At 38.4% G+C, this 17,355-nt stretch overlaps 1 protein-coding gene across 8 annotated transcripts in view; it reads left to right on the plus strand.

The window, feature by feature from the left end:
- Positions 1–17,355, plus strand: part of PBRM1 (polybromo 1) — an 87,000-nt gene that overhangs the window by 61,850 nt on the left and 7,795 nt on the right. For 5 of the 8 annotated variants that reach the window (XM_084633375.1, XM_084633374.1, XM_084633377.1 and 2 more), the window contains 7 exons: positions 71–216; positions 687–844; positions 1,999–2,182; positions 2,967–3,177; positions 7,995–8,196; positions 12,064–12,228; positions 16,015–16,170. In XM_084633375.1, coding sequence (XP_084489501.1) covers positions 71–216; positions 687–844; positions 1,999–2,182; positions 2,967–3,177; positions 7,995–8,196; positions 12,064–12,228; positions 16,015–16,170 — 1,222 coding nt within the window. The remainder of the gene's footprint in view (positions 1–70; positions 217–686; positions 845–1,998; positions 2,183–2,966; positions 3,178–7,994; positions 8,197–12,063; positions 12,229–16,014; positions 16,171–17,355) is intronic. The other 3 variants (XM_084633379.1, XM_084633378.1, XM_084633380.1) reach the window with 3 other exon arrangements.

A 17,355-nucleotide genomic window follows, 5' to 3' on the forward strand; every position in this document is an offset into this window, starting at 1 on the left:
AGCACCTTTTTCCTTTTGTAATCAATTTTCCTAATTTTACCAGCTTTTTAATATATATATGTTGATGTAGGAGAAAGAAGATGTTCCAGTGGAAATGTCAAATGGAGAACCTGGTTGCCATTACTTTGAACAGCTCCGTTATAATGATATGTGGCTTAAGGTTGGGGATTGTGTCTTTATAAAATCACATGGCTTAGTGCGACCTCGGGTGGGCAGGTAGATATATTTTCTTCTCTATTTATAAATTGTAGCTATAAAGTTAGCATAATTAGACAACTAAAATCCATTGGTTTTATAGACTGCTTGAGGCCAAAAAGTAATATGGTGGATACGCTGATTATTTTTCTTTCACCTATCCTCAGTCACAGTTTAATTATCCTAATGTAGGAGAAGGTGTCAGACTACTGTCGGATAGCACAGTGCTGCTTTAAAGCCTCTTGAGCATGGAACTTTAAGTGACAGTAATTAAGTAGCAGTAATAAATTATATAAATGAAATAAAGTGCTACTTAGCCAACATAATTACTATATTTTTCTCATTTTTAAGTGCATATAAAGTAGAGTTTTTGACGCTTATTGTAGTCGTTTTTTTAATGACAGCTTTCATAACCATCTACTGTATGAAGTTAGCTCCTATAGGAGGGAATTCCTTTTATTCCTTTATCAGAGGCTTGGGTTGTTTTTTAGAATTGAGAAGATGTGGGTACGGGATGGAGCTGCGTATTTCTTTGGCCCAATCTTCATACACCCAGAAGAAACTGAACATGAGCCAACTAAAATGTTCTACAAGAAGGAAGTGTTTTTGAGTAACCTAGAAGAGACCTGTCCAATGACCTGCATTCTGGGTAGTTATTTACAATTTTAAATGTAACTGGCTAACTCTTTTCCTGTGTACTTTTTTTTTAGTCTAAGCTTATAGCTGTCTGTGGGTCTATTTCCCCCCAACCTTTTTGTGTGTGTGTGTGTGTGTGTAGAGAGAGAAAGAATGGATAAATTACCCAAAGTTACTTTTTTGGGCTTCATACTATTCACCTTTAGGGCTTTTTGAAAGATCCTTCTCTTTGATGTTTTCCCACCATAACACAAATTATATTTATTTAAAAACAAAATACAGAACCTCTATAACTAGGAAGCAGAAGACTATGAAGCCCACAGGGACTTCTTTATTCCAGTCTAATGTATCTGAAAAAGCACCTAGATATCATTGTGGTATACTAGGAGGTAAATGGAAATGGTGCCTTGGCTAAGAAATGGGATCTTTAAACTCTTAGTAATTTATTTTGACTTTTTGGATATGTTTTTTGTAGTGTTTTGGATGCAATATTAAATGCAGTTGAATGATAGTGATGGAATATTTTGTGACAGTATAGGACTTTCTGGATTATTTAATTGCTCATTTCTAGGCTTTCTAAAAATACAGTGGAACCCTGATTATCCAATCTAATTGGGACCGGGGCCAGATCAGATAACCAAAAATCCGGATAAACCAGAGCCCTGCTGCCCAGTCTCCATCTGTCCACCCCGACTGGAGCCCCGTGGGTGGCTAGTGGTTCATTTAATATGGAGAGCCAGGTAATGGAGGCTCAGATAAACGGGGTTCTACTACATTTGGTTCTTTTAAAAATACAGTTTTTTTTTGAAGAAACTGTATTTTGAGGGAAGAGGGTGGTGTTAGGTGGATTCCACCAAAACATTTTTTACCTCAGCTATCTTCTAACCAAGTGTTTTGTTTTCAATTTCTCCCGTCCTTTTTTATTTTGTCATGATTTCTGTTCTGTGTGTGTGAGTGGAGCCCTCCTCTGATAGATCATCTAACTCAGTATGAGCAAAGTGCAATGAATGTGAGTGTGTTCCGTTGAGTACAGTAAAGCACCATGAATCTTCAGGATGTATGAGATGGGTGGAAAATTGAATTTCCCAGCTTTTTTTGAAATACTTCATGTTAGAGTTATGGCGACAGGGTACTACTGTTCATTACCCTTCTCTCTTACTTTTGCAGGGAAATGTGCTGTGTTGTCATTCAAGGACTTCCTGTCTTGTAGACCAACAGAGATCTCTGAAAATGATGTTCTACTCTGTGAGAGCCGCTACAATGAAAGTGACAAACAGATGAAAAAATTTAAAGGACTTAAGAGATTTTCACTCTCTGCAAAAGTAGTGGATGATGAAATTTACTACTTTAGGTAAAATATTATTGGAAAAAAACCATTTTTTCAATTTTACTATTCAAAATTGCATCAGGCTGATCACAAATATTTAAAAATAATCTCAGCTGCTACCTTCACATTTTGCTTTCCTCCACTGAACTATAATTTTCACTCCAGGCTTTGGTAAAAGCTGTTATGTTCTCAAAGGGCCAGTCCTCCTGGGATCTACACAAAATAATATGGTGTGACCTTGCCATGCAAAGATGTCAGAGCGAGGCCTAACTATCCTCCCAATTGATGGACATTATTATCAAGAAGGACTATTCATTTATTTTGTTTCCCAGTTTGGGTAGACAGACAACACCAGCTCTGTTTGAGCTAGCCAGCTAAAAAGAGCAGTGTAGCTGGGGGTAGCATGGGCAGCAGCTTGGGCTGGACTCCCAAGTACATACCCAGGGGGGTCAGGCGGGTTTGTGCTCAGATAGCTAGCCCAAGCTGTCACCCAGGCTATCGCCAGATACGCTGCTATTTTTAGTGCACTAGCTCAAGCAGAGCTAACACATGTCTGAGTACAAACCCACCTGACCCCCTGGTTACATACTCAGGCAGCTTGCCCAGGCTGCCACCCATGCTGTCCCCATCTACACTGCTACTTTTAGCACACAAGCTTGAGCAGAGCTAGCATGTGTCTGTCTACCCAAGCTGGGAAACATGCTCCCAGCTGCAGTGCAGGCATACCCTCAGAATAAGATTTACGAGTGACCTGTCATGCAGAGGATGTTTGTTTTTTTTGTTTTTTTTTTCTTTTTCTTTTCCTCAGAAAACCCATAGTCCCTCAGAAGGAGCCATCTCCATTACTGGAGAAAAAGATTCAGCAGCTAGAAGCAAAATTTGCGGAATTGGAAGGGGGTGAAGAGGATATTGAAGAGATGGCAGAAGAAGAAGGTGAAATCATTGAAGCACCTTCTATGCCTCAGCTTCAGACTCCACTGACTAGTGAACTGGATATAATGCCATACACTCCACCACAGGTAAAGATGCCTCTTAAAAAATGTTGAATGGTATACCAGTCAGTATTCTCTATCCCACTCCACACCCCAACCCAACCCTAACAAGAAAACAGAACAAAAGTGTAATTATATCCACCGAGGAGGTTTATATTTAATCTTAACAGCCCATGGAATAATTTTTCAGGATACTTCTATGTTCTAATATGGTACGCATTGCAGCAGTGTCTTTGCACAATTAAGTAATTTTTAAGGAATATGTTCAAATGGGGAGATAATTAGAGCAAGTTTTCACTATCGTGTGAAGAATTCTACAAAACTTGATGGCAGGAAGCAAGCAGAATTATGGTGGTGGGATGGGAGAAATGTCCCTCTCCACCTATCCCTCTACTAAAATGGATTAGTGGGTTTTAGTGTGTGTGTGTGTGTGTGTGTATTGACTGAACTCCTGGTACTCTGAATTTACGTGAACCTAATAGATATTTGAAGCTTCTTTTTTATACCACTTTTCATAATTTTCAAAAGTGACTTGTGATATTTGGGTGCTCAGCTTCATACCTTTTTAGAAAACACTGAGCATGCATCCTCTGAAAAATAAGCCTCTTTGGGCACTGAAAATTACTAGTCACTTGTGAACATATGGGTTATTAGACACTAATTTCAATCTGTGAATTAAGACTTTATTCTAAAGTGTTGAAAGGAATATGGTGAGAACTTCATTTCTCTTATTATTCCTGTTAGTTCTATACCTTTATTGTTTTCTATCCAAAAACCTGATAAATGGGAAAAGGAATGAGCAGAGTCTTTGGTGAGTGGAGAAAGGTATGTGGGTAATAGATGGAATCAACTGTCACTGAATGTTGGAATAAGGAGTGGGTAAAATTGTGAATTCCAGCGTGGCATGCTTGAACCTAAACTTCTGGAAGGTGGGTAGGACATCTGATGTATTCTTTCTGTATGAAGTTGTTTAGCTCAACTTACTTTTCAGTCTTCACAGTGTTGAACTCACTAGGTGGTTTTCTCATTTTAATACTTTTAAATGTGAAAGCTGCTGATCAATACTGCAAAAATATATGTATTTGGTGGTTACCATACATCAGTATATGGGTGAATGAAGTGATAGGAAACTGGTAATTAAATAGACTAAAGTAATGAAAAAAGATTGTTTTTCTAAATTAAAATGTGAACATTATCAGGAGCGTGACCACTGCCAAAAGCAGTACAATCAGGGACCAATGGACATGGATGATGTCATCAGAGTGCTTTTTGCACTTTTGACTCTGATCATGCTCTCCCTTGTGCTGATCTGCTGTTGCTGCAATCCTTCCTTCCCCGTCTTTCATGCTCTTCAACCCCCTCTCATCCCATCCCCATCTGTGTCTTCACATTTAGCAAATTCCCTTCTAATATAACTCCATGATGGGATTTAAATAAAACAAACAGTCTGGAAAAACAAAAAAATTAACTGGTGCTTATGCCATTAAAAACTAACGAAAGGAAAAGACATTGAGCTTGATAAGAAAGTTGCAACCTAACCTTGCCTTCAGTGTAGCACAAATGAGCAGTTTAAAGAAATGAAAGAAGTTCTTCATCCTTCATGTTTTTTACTTCTAGACAGATTTAAACTCACAGGTCCACTATTAGGTGTTGCAAGTGAAGAAACAGAGGAAGATTGAAGGGAAACTGAAAAGAATCAGTGTTAACATTAATACATGATGGTTGGATGAACACGAGAAATAACCTAATTATGAACTCCCAGAAAGTACTTAGTGCTCTTGAGTCTGTCTGAAAAGAAACCTGCAAAATATTGTGTTCAAGTTAGTTTTCAGCATACTACTTAGACGTTGCTAAAAAAGAAGTAACACGTAACACAGTGCCAAAGTGCGCAAAGAAATTCCTCCACAGCCAACGTCAACTTCATAATTGATTGATTGAAAAAGAATTGATATCCCAGCTTCCAGTGTTACACTATTTAGCACTTTCAGGAAGATTGTGTCTGGGGTTTTTTCCATCCCGGTGCCCTAAGCATGTGGAATTGTGCATGAAATGACTTCAATCAAAACTTAGAAAGCATTTTATAATGCAAAGGTCTCTAGAGAAAAGCAGTAAATCTATCAAATCTACTGATGCTGGTTTTGGAAGTGCTCGACAGATTACAAGTGGGTGCTATTGTCACAGTCTCAGTGAAAATGTGGCTTTATGAAATTAACAACAAAGAACTAGACCCACACAACAACAAATTTTAATAAATAAATCAAACAAAACATGAACCTTTCCATTATTAACAAACGTAATTGATGCAAATTATAATGGTTGTCAGTTGAGCATAGAATAGGGAGAAAAAGCTGAAAAATGACATTGGAACTAGAAAATCTAGATGTGGCTTAGATAGAGAACTGAGTAAAAGATGATCCCCATGTTATGGGCCTTAGTGACTGGGTGGGTGGATGGGTGCTGTTGAGTGACAGAAAATTTGGGAAGAAGGAAGGATTTGCGGGGGTGTACTTATAGCTCAGAGTTTGCCATACGAGTTTGTTCTGATGTCTGGACATGCACAAGGAGAGGTCGGAATGACATGCCAGAAAGAGGGAACCAGATGTAGGACTGAACGAAGGATCAGAAGAATGACAGATTTGTTAGTCATCAACATAAAGGGTATGTCTATATTGCATCTGGGAGCCGGGTAGACAGACATGGTAGTTCTGCTCTAGGTAGTGCACTAAAAATAGCAGTGTGGCCATAGTGGCACAGGCGGTGACTTGAGCTAGCTTCCAAAGCATGTATCTAGGGGATCGGGCAGACTTTTACTTGGGCAGCTAGCCTGAACTGCTGCCCATGTTGCCATGGCTGCATTGCTGTTTTTAGCTTGCTAGCTATGGTAGAACCAGCCGTGTCTGTCTACCCACTCTGGGAAGCATGCTCCCAGCTGCTATGCAGACATATCCAAAGACAATTGTCTAAGTTGTGTGAGTGGAGAAGATCATCCAGTGATACAGTGTAGAGGGAGGAAAGGAAAGGGGGCAAAGGAGACTACGAAAGGAAAGGAGGAAGATAGAATCATAGAATATCAGGGTTGGAAGGGACCTCAGGAGGTCATCTAGTCCAACCCCCTGCTCAAAAGCAGGACCAATTCCCAGTTAAATCATCCCAGCCAGGGCTTTGTCAGGCCTGACCTTAAAAACTTCTAAGGAAGGAGATTCCACCACCTCCCTAGGCAACGCATTCCAGTGTTTCACCACCCTCCTAGTGAAAGTTTTTCCTAATATCCAACCTAAACCTCCCCCACTGCAACTTGAGACCATTACTCCTTGTCCTGTCCTCTTCCACCACTGAGAATAGTCTAGAACCAGCCTCTCTGGAACCACCTCTCAGGTAGTTGAAAGCAGCTATCAAATCCCCCCTCATTCTTCTCTTCTGCAGACTAAACAATCCCAGTTCCCTCAGCCTCTCCTCATAAGGCATGTGTTCCAGACCCCTAATCATTTTTGTTGCCCTTCGCTGGAATCTTTCCAATTTATCCACATCCTTCTTGTAGTGTGGGGCCCAAAACTGGACACAGTACTCCAGATGAGGCCTCACCAATGTCGAATAGAGGGGGACGATCACGTCCCTCGATCTGCTTGCTATGCCCCTACTTATACATCCCAAAATGCCATTGGCCTTCTTGGCAACAAGGGCACACTGCTGACTCATATCCAGCTTCTCGTCCACTGTCACCCCTAGGTCCTTTTCCGCAGAACTGCTGCCTAGCCATTCGGTCCCTAGTCTGTAGCTGTGCATTAGGTTCTTCCATCCTAAGTGCAGGACCCTGCACTTATCCTTATTGAACCTCATCAGATTTCTTTTGGCCCAATCCTCCAATTTGTCTAGGTCCCTCTGTATCCTATCCCTGCCCTCCAGCGTATCTACCACTCCTCCCAGTTTAGTATCATCCGCAAATTTGCTGAGAGTGCAATCCACACCATCCTCCAGATCATTTATGAAGATATTGAACAAAACCGGCCCCAGGACCGACCCCTGGGGCACTCCACTTGACACCGGCTGCCAACTAGACATGGAGCCATTGATCACTACCCGTTGAGCCTGACAATCTACCAACTTTCTACCCACCTTATCTGCCAAACAAGACAAGGAAAGAGTGTTCAGAGAGAGATGGAGTTGGGAAAGCCAAAGATTAAAGGTAGAAATAATTTTAGTAAGACCCATAACCATAAATACAATGTATTTACTCAAATCATATTTATAGAATGGGGTTTGAGATATAATGAAATTACACTTATGATCTTACCTTACCTTTTTGGCTTCTTTAATCAGTTTGCTGAAGTCACGGCCCATATTTTGTTAAGCTTTCTTGGTCTAGAACAGTGGTTTTCAACCTTTTTTCATTTGAGGACCGCTAAAATTTTTTTAATGGAGGTGCAGACCCCTTTAGAAATCTTAGACATAGTCAGCGGACCCCCATGGTTCCGTGGATGACAGGTTGAAAACCACTCATCTTGAAAGTCCTTTTGCTCAGCTTGGAATGGTATTTGTTCTCTCAATCAGAATATTCCCAAATTTCAGTTGTGAGGTCAGCATTATGTATGGAAAAGTTAAAAACCAGTGACACTTCTTCCCCTCGCTCCCCGCCCCAACCCCCCCTTGCCTCATGCAATTGTATAGTTATAAAGTGAGCTGTGAGTTTGAGACCTGACATCTCTTTGAGGGCTGCAAGGAAGGCAGCTGTTTAATAAATACTACTGAAGCACAGGAAATTTTGATGCTCTAACAGTTTTTAAAGGCTTTTGTATCTTGTGATGATTCCATTGTATATTTGTGGTCATAACCCATTTTTCTTACAGTCCACTCCGAAGTCTGCCAAGGGCAGCACAAAGAAGGAGGGATCAAAAAGGAAGATCAACATGAGTGGGTATATCCTATTTAGCAGTGAGATGAGAGCTGTGATTAAAGCTCAGCACCCAGACTACTCCTTTGGAGAGCTCAGCAGGCTTGTAGGAACTGAATGGAGAAACTTGGAAGCAACCAAGAAAGCAGAATATGAAGGTAAATGAAAACTAAAGTGACATATATTTGGTCTGCTTTTTTCCTTTCTATAGAGATGCAGTAATTTCATTCAGATAAGTTTAACTATTAAGGAAGAATGTCTTGTTTGTAGCTTCGTATGTGGAAAGGTTTAAATAAATGTTCATGGTAATGAACTGTAGGAATGAAATAGAAAATATCTTAGTATAATTTAATTATATAGTGCAGCATATGAACCCTGTACTTTAGAAGTACAAGAGTGTGTCTCTGCCACAAAGTATTTTTGATTGAACACAGAGACACACAAAACAAGGAAACAACTCAGAAGTGGATGGGTATGGAGATAACATTGCTGGGGTGGAAGTTGGGAGGGAAACCTACTCAGGAGTCATTTGAGGAGGTGATGATTTAAAGAGGATTGGAGGAAGGCAAGCAAGAGAGTTCTGTGGAAAAGGAGAGTGGGGCTGTTCAAAGCATGGGAAGCAGGTAAGAAGGCATGAAAGATAATGGAAAAAGAAGTCTTTTGCTTAATTAAAATTGGGCTAAAATAAAGTAGGACAAAAATAATAGAATAAAAATTCAGGATACCTAATCCGTTACAATGCTGGGAATATAACCTTTTGAACCTTAGCATTGTCCAAGAGTTGTAACTGATTTTGTTGAAATATCCTATTCCCTAAATGAATCCTAGAATGTTCTATAGACCAAAGAGTCCAGGCAGAAAAGAACTCCATAAGTCTTTTTTATTTTTCTTACCTGATATTCATCAGTAGTCTTGGAACTTTTTAATCAAACTCAAATCACAGTTGACACTCTTCAAGAGATCCCTGCCTGAGTACAGATAAACCATCATTTAAATCTCTTCTGTTGGTATTCACTATTGCTGCTATAGTTAAGAATGTGTCAGCATTTCCATTATAAAGCACAAATTATAGAAGTATATAGCACTACTGTTATAATAAATTACTTAGTGCAGGAAATTAGCATATAAGGTTTTGGCTTTAGAACAAATATTACTTTAAAAAAGTTAAGTTATAAGTTTGCTTTTTCTTAGTGTTTTGTTGGCATGCTCATAACTCAAAAGCAGGTTTGGTTTTCAGACTAAAAATTTGCATGACATCACTTCTCCCTCCCCACCCGTGGATTTTCCATAGCATCTCTTTGCAGGGGTAGAGCGTAATGAGGCTCCATTTAGTCATTTGAGGGTTATCTGTTGAAAACTCCATAAAGGAAATAGTAATGCTGTTGCATCATGAATGTACCATACAGTATGACATTTTTCCTAGGCTGCAGTTTGTTTATACATCACCATAGGTCTGCATGGCACCTTATAGGAGAGAAATGTCAGGTCCCTTCTTATGTCCTTCCTCTCAAGAACAGTATGATGGTTAGCATGTTTAAAACATTCTAATTAGAGAAGCTAGATTATTTGCTTTTCCAGGAGAGTACACAACTGTAATACAGCAGTAGCAGCAATGCCCACTATAGTTAAGGTTGTGTAAGTAGTTCCATTTTAATCGTCTTATTTTGCTTGCTTACAACTTTCCAAAGCTTTCAGTTTAAACTTGAACTTTGCCAGACTTGGTCCCTACCCAAAGTTAGATTTTATTATTTTCTTGAGGGGGAGCTCACAACATCTGACCTGATTTGCTTAGAGTATGTGTGGGTGGGAGAAAATACATTCCTTCCATTATGAAAACACACAAAATTCATGCAAGTGCTAGTGTGGACACTGCAATAGAGGAAAGAAAGCTAAAATTTGGTGTGATTTTTACACCTCAGAAGTGTCTTTCAGCGTTATGGTGAAAATTAGTTTGGATTTAGCTGAGTTTGACCCATTGAAAATGGAACCTTGCACATGTGGGGTATAAATTGTACAATTTTTAGCAATATTTAAGCACAAGTAGACTCATTGCACATGTCTGCATGGCTAACTTAGCCGCACTGCAAAGAATTTTGTACATATGCACTATGAATGAGGCAAAGACTCATTGTAAGGAAAAGTGAAGTTCAAGCAGAGGGGCATCTTCCTGCTTTATAAATTGTGTTTCAAACCCTGGTCTGAAGGATTTGGGATTGGAGTCACTGAACTTTATAGTGAATCCCAGCTGAATTTTTCTAAGTCTGTGCACCATTATTGCACTGCTGTGACAATATTGTAAATTGTAAGTTTCATCTGTTAGATCTGTGCCAGTTGTGACGTCAGTAGACAGATTTTACGTAGCATTGCCCCGTACTGGGTGGGTCACAGTCCTGTTTCAAGACTCAGCGTTCCAAAGTTGAAGTTACTAGCATTATGGTCAAATAGAAAATTTAACGGTAATTCAGCAGAGTGTCTAAGGGGCTTCTTCTATCTGATCATTTTTTAACTAGCCAAAACTAAAGGAGAGTATGAACAGCTGGATCTGTCTTTTCTCCAAATTCTTTAATCACTCTGAAGAGGAGTGTCCACTTCTCTACTTCGGCATCTCCCCTTAAATGGCTTGTGTTCTCTGTTCTCAATCATATATGTGTTGCCAGTAATAAATGTAGGAGTTCATATGCGTCGTCATCCCTTCCTGAGATGATTGGTGAAAACACGGAAGGAAATGCCTAGAAGAAATGGAACTGGTCTTTCAGTGTATTTATATACTTCTAGAGGTTGCACAAACAAGTTACCCATGAAACACAGTTGTATGATAAAGGCTTTTGGACTTCTGTACTGGTAAAAGCTAGTGTTTTAGTAGCATATATAATTTAATCCTGTTGCTGAACTTCTTAGCTTCATTTGACACTTTATTGCTGTTTTTAGTAACAATTTTCATCTTTCACCAACTTCAAGAAAACTTTTAGCCCCGCCATTCAGTTCTGTTAAAATTAACAGAGGTATATGCTGCATTCATTTATTCTTTGTTGCTTCTCATTGCTTCAGTAGGATATAATATTCAGAGAAAACAAATCAGTAACTTGCATGCCCAAAAAGCACCTTGCGTGGGCATTTGGAATACCCCTTTTTTCCATGTAAAACTGTCTTCTCATCAGATTCCTGTACAGTCAAGCTTTTATTCTTATAGTAGCAGTGAGAAACTTGATCTAGGTACCAAACAGATTCACAATACGAAGGACACACATGTTTCTACAGAGCAGCACAATTTGAGTTAGACATCTGTAGCTAAAAAGGAAATGGCTATAAGGGAACTGTGATGGGGAAAGGGAGAAGTCAAAGGGAGAGGCAGAGGAAGTATTTTTGGTCAATCCATCTGCTGCTTGTTATGTTCTAAAACACTAAGGACCTATCTACACTAGGGAAATCTTGCAAGAATTTTGCTACCACTGTTTCGGCTCCACCAGTAGTATGGACGTGGGGAGCCCCGATGTAGATGAGTCACTGATTGCCACTTGTATTTTAAACACTCTTATGACCTTATCTTGCTTGGGGCAAATCTAACGGACAAAGGGCTTAAAATGCCAGCAGCAGCTGGTGGCACATCTACACGAGAGCTCCCAACATTGCTACTGCTGGCTTAGCTGAGCCAATAGTATGAAAAGTAGGAAAGTTTTGCCCAGTTTTCCTAGTGTGGACCGGGCCTAGTGCTGGGCTGCTGCTATCATGTTGGTAACACTGGTGTTATGATCAAATCTGTTCTTTGACTTTTTAAAATTAACTTTTTAATCAAATAAAACTTCACATTTTTAAAACTTGATGGAATATTTTTCATGATAGGTTCTCTAAAAGTTTTAGCTGGAGCCAAATGAAATCAAATTATATGCTGTATGAGTAGAATAATCTGTTCTATTTTATATTAGACTAAACTATGCCAGTGTTTTAATAGTCCTCTTTAATGAACAGATAATATTTTGAAATTCTGGGTTACAAAACAGAACTGAAAATCTAAAATACTTTTACAGAGCGGGCAGCTAAAGTTGCTGAGCAGCAGGAGAGAGAGCGAGCAGCACAGCAACAGCAGCAGAATTCCTCCCCCCGGGCAGGCACTCCTGTCGGGGCTCTTATGGGGGTGGTGCCGCCACCAACACCAATGGGAATGCTCAATCAGCAGTTGACACCTGTTGCAGGTAAAAAGTAGGAGCTATGACCATTTTTTCCTCATCCACTTTATCAAACCCCTTCATAACTCTGAACACTTCTCTTGGGTCACTTTATTCCTACTGAAGAAAAAGCTCCACCTCTTCAGCCTTTCTTCATAATAAATATACTTAAACTTGAAATTATCCTGATTTCCCACCCCACCCCACCCCCCCATTACACTTTCTAGTCATTAATATTCTTCTGGAAAAGGCTGTAAAATAGGTTCCTCCTTACTCAGTAGAGCTGCTCCCTGTTTGTATTCCGTCATCTGTGTTCACTCTGCTTATTAAAGGAAATGTTTACTCCTGGTAGTACTGCAAAGGGAAGTGAGCTGGATTTCTTCTAGTGCATGCATCATCAATGGAAGTGTTAAGTAGGTTCCATTTGAAATCTTTTATTGTTGGTGACATGTGAGACTGAAAAATCCAGCCTGACTTTCAGATTCTAGGATGAGTTTGCAGATTTGGCAGCTAAAAAGGTTATTTTGCTTGTAAACAGAAAAAGCTTGATCTGGGATAACTGAGACAATAAATATGAAATCCCACATTGCCATTTTTACCAAGTCACTTCACAGAATAGAACTGCACTTTTAGGGCTTTTTCCACAAATCTGTACTATTTGGTATTGTGATTAGCAGTCGTATTCCAGCTGAATTCAGTAGGACTATGCCGGTATTAAATGTTTCCAGGATTAGGTCATAAGGCTGGGCAAAGCCCTGGAGAATATATTAAGGGAACCTATGCTTCATTGGCAGGGGTATGTATTAGGTCTTTTCCTTCTCCAATATCTAATTCTGTCACAGATTAATTAAAAAGATCACATTAGTTTAGTCAAGTTCTAAAAATAGTGCTTTGAACATACAATTAAAGTATATTTTATCTCTCCCTTAATGCATTCGAGTTACTTCATTTGTTCTCAGTTTTGTTTTTTAGGCTGCAGCCATACTTTAAGCTGACAGCTTGTAGTTTTATTTTCTGTTATGACCTCTAAATTCCTCTCTGGTCAATAGGTTGCATGGATGTTCAATTAAATACATGTTTCGTATTTGGCTTATGATATCCAGACTGCAAAGCATTTGTTTACACTAAATTGCATGTTTCTGCTAGTATCCCAGTCCTGTTAATAAATTCAGGTGGTTCTCTGAAATTCTCTGAATCTGGTTGTTCATTTTTTATGTTTAGTTGTTATACCTTAAGCAGATTTTGCTGTCTTACATTTTGATATTCTTATCTAAATCATTTGCATATGTTATAAACAAGAGTTCCCCACTGCCACCTTTATTTTACCTGGAGAATATCTTATACAAGCAAGAAAAGCTACAAATTTCAGCCTCTCATGTCTTTATACTAACCATCAATTTTACATTTTTTCAGGGAGTCTTTTTTTTCATAGCTAGTAATCCCCTTTGTGAAACCTTTACAAATGCTTTGTGACAAATCTAAGTTCTGCACATAATATTCACTGTTTACTTTATCTCTTGTGGTGAGTTCTTCAAACACAAAGACCATCCTCTCATAATTCAGACTGATAAAAATGAATTTCCAGAGTGTGTCTTCACTATATCATGCAAAATACTTCCAAATATTTTCCTTACAACTGATAATGAAGTCATCCGCTTCCCAGTCTCCAGGAGTCTTTTATTTGAAAATGTCTAAATAAATAAATTGAGATTTCACTTATTTCTTCCTCAACCTTTCAGCCAGTGATGAGGTGATAGAAAAATTAAGGACAGCATATATTCAGTTCTGTTACTTTCATCTGCATGAAATAACCCTGTGGGACTAGTTACAGGGCTTCTGTAGAGCATCTGAGGCTGAGAAATTCTAGCACTTTCTAAGATACACATTTAGGAAACAAATCTCTAGTCACATGTACAATTATATATACAAGAGCTTCTGTAAATAACTGTGGCTTATATGAAAAATGGGGGAAGGTACAGTTCAGAAGATGTAAACAGCTATCCAAGGAGCAAAAAAAAAAGCAGGTTACCTATTAGATTTATTTTTACTAACCAAAACTGCAGTGGAAATTGCACATTGAGATATTAGAAGCGGTCACATAAACCATGGGTTGGGCTACTGGAACCTATCCTTAATGCAGATTTCACTACAGTATATTAAGTCAATCAGCTATTGAGTAAGTATTCCATTGAAGTCATGCAGTATATGTACAAATAAACTTCTGTAATTGAAAGGAAAGTTTTTAAAAGATTCAAGTGACTGACTTGAAGATCTTACTGCAAGCTGGTGTAGTAGAACTTTTTAGCTACTTTGGGACCACTTACTATATCGATATTTTTGTCTGTGGTTTTAATTTTTAAAAATAAAAATTTGCATTGAAATATATTGATAAATTCATAGAGACAAGTTTAAAAATATTTGAATGGACATCTATTACAATTTAAATGTTGAGCTAAATTTCTTGTTCACCTAAAGAAACTTATTATGTGAATGGGACCAAACTGTTATTTCTTGATTGTTGGCTTAACTTGAAACATGAAAAAAAGCTGACATTTCTCAGATCTGTCACAATGTTTTCTGAGCAAGCTGCTAGTTATTTTTCAGCTACAGATACCCTTTGCTCCTGAACACCCAGTAGTTCTATTAAAGAGAGAGTGGTCAATCAGAGCTATTGAGAGTTATCAGTTGGTCTTAATCCAGAAAACTCTGCATTCTTAAAGTTATTTTTTATATGGGTTGTTCATTGTCAGTGTAATGGAGACTCTGGAGGTGCTTTCTCAGCATGCCCTGTAGATTCTCCAATATTAATATTTAATCTTATCTCCTGTTCTTTAGAACCTTCTCCTATCCTCAGTTATCTTTTCATAGTATTACAAACACCTTTCCTTAGCTCTCTGACAACATACCATGCAAAATTAACAAACTGCAAGGGACTGGAAACAGCAAGTTAAAAATCTAGGGCTTAATAAACATAATACAGACCTTTCACATGGCCTTTCAGGTTTGCTTACTGACAGTACGGTACTTGGGTCTTCCTCACTCCCAAGAGATTGAGATTGTTAGCAGATGGTCCCGTATATTCTTCATTGTATCTTTTTCTTTATTATGAGGCCTATGAAGCATCAGAGGTCAAATTCTGCCTTGATTTTTATGCACCATGTAAATCAACTGACTTCAGTGGGGTTGCATGGGATGAAGGTTGATATGTCCCAGCACATCCAGAGTGATCAGATTTTTAACTTCCACTTAAACATTTGCTCAGGTTGTATAGAAGGTAATTAAAAAAAAAAAAAAACATGCCACTACATTGAGTTAAAGAGTATGCATTATAAATAGTCTTGATAGAAGAATTCTGCATGCATAGCACAGAAAAATGCTTAGAGAATTTTTTATCTTGCAATTAGGTTTGGCCACAGAGCTATCCCACAAAGTATGGATGTGCAAAAATTGATGTCTTGAGTGTTTTGCTGTTAATTCGAATATGAGTGACAGAACTTAATGCTATGTTAAAACTGTTCACATTAGAAACATTTAATTGTGGCTGAATGTATTCCTTGTGTTAACATGTATTTGAACATTGAGCATTTTTTGCCCCATGAAAAACATTACAAATACACTAAATACTAATTCATCCAAAGTATAGCATTTCATATTTATAACTTTTATTTTATTTTTTGTTCGTTCTTGCAAGATACTAATTGTAGTATTGTCCTGCTGTACTAAAGGTGCTTATTTGTGGGTAGTGCATGTCTTATTATTTAGATCATATTGCATGTTATTGATGCATGTTTGAAATTTGTTGTGTCCTTCAAGGCATGATAGGTGGCTATCCGCCAGTGCTGCCACCTTTGCAGGGCCCAGTTGATGGCATTGTTAGCATGGGCAGCATGCAGCCACTTCACCCTGGGGTGCCCCCACCCCACCAACTTCCGCCAGGTATGCCAGGCATCCCAGGCATCCCACCACCGGGTAAGAATGTCCACATTCACTCATTATTTCATCTTCATGTTCTCACAGTTTAACCAGTTGTTACAGAAGTTATCTGAAACTTGTTTGTTTGTAGCTTAACTGCTTGACTGTTGCTGAATGTTCCAGGTATGTCTAACTGTAACATATGTGCCATGCTGCTGAATATACCAGGTATATCCCAATTGTCCATTGAGCTTAATGGAATGTTAATAAATGTTGGCAGAACAACTTATATTGTGAACAAGCAACAAAAGATTTACCTGGTGAAATATGACTAGTCAAAATCATGTTATTTGGGCATTAGTTTATCAGTAGCTTCAAACCCTGAAAGCGGCTTAGTTCTTATCCTTGTATTTAAATAGAATGTACAATAATTTTTTAGTAGATTCATAGGTGGGATTTCTTGTTGCCAGTGTCTGGTGGAAATCCTTTCCATCTGTGCATTGTTGGTTTTTAAAAAATTATATTCAAAGTCAGTTTAAATTCACACAACTGACTAAATATCTCTGTGTATTAGCAGTAGGTCAGATAATCAATTACATATACATATGATAAGATTAGAAATTGTCATTGTTATTTATTCACCAAATACAAAAGTTGAAGGCAGTCCTCACCCTTACTTTGCAATCTATAAAATGTCCAGTCATAAGGCTAATTATAAAATTGTTTGCAATCTTACAAGTTAGTATACAGTAGCCTTCAGTGCTAGTGATTCAACAATTTATGTCCCAGACCTGATAAGAAGGTTTATTTGAAGTATGTGTTGGTGAAGTAAATCAATCAGTCAAAATCTTCATTGACAAAGAACAGCATTTTTCCCCATTTGTCTTTATTTTCACGTTTAAAATTTAAATTTCTGAGCAGAGCAAAAGATGAATGGTTATATTTTAGGAAAGCGGGGGATATGCCATGTATAGATAGTACTATTGTCTCATTCCTGTTCTGGGACTGCAGGTCACTACCCTCTTTTATACTCTTTACTACTGCTTCTTTCCCCTTTTGCCCCCCACAGCACACTCCAATGCTGCCATTTAAAATGTTGCACACGTTCAGTAGTTAAGCTGTTAATCTATAAACAGAAAGTAGTATTTTGTTTGCCTTTTAGTTTCCATTTGCAACTACAGTAGATGTTTACCTGAAGTCCTATTAACATGGTTATGTATCTGAATGTAAGTGGTTTTTTAA

Source organism: Lepidochelys olivacea, assembly GCF_965140295.1.
Source record: "Lepidochelys olivacea isolate rLepOli2 genome assembly, chromosome: 7".
NCBI classification, from domain to species: Eukaryota; Metazoa; Chordata; order Testudines; family Cheloniidae; genus Lepidochelys; species Lepidochelys olivacea.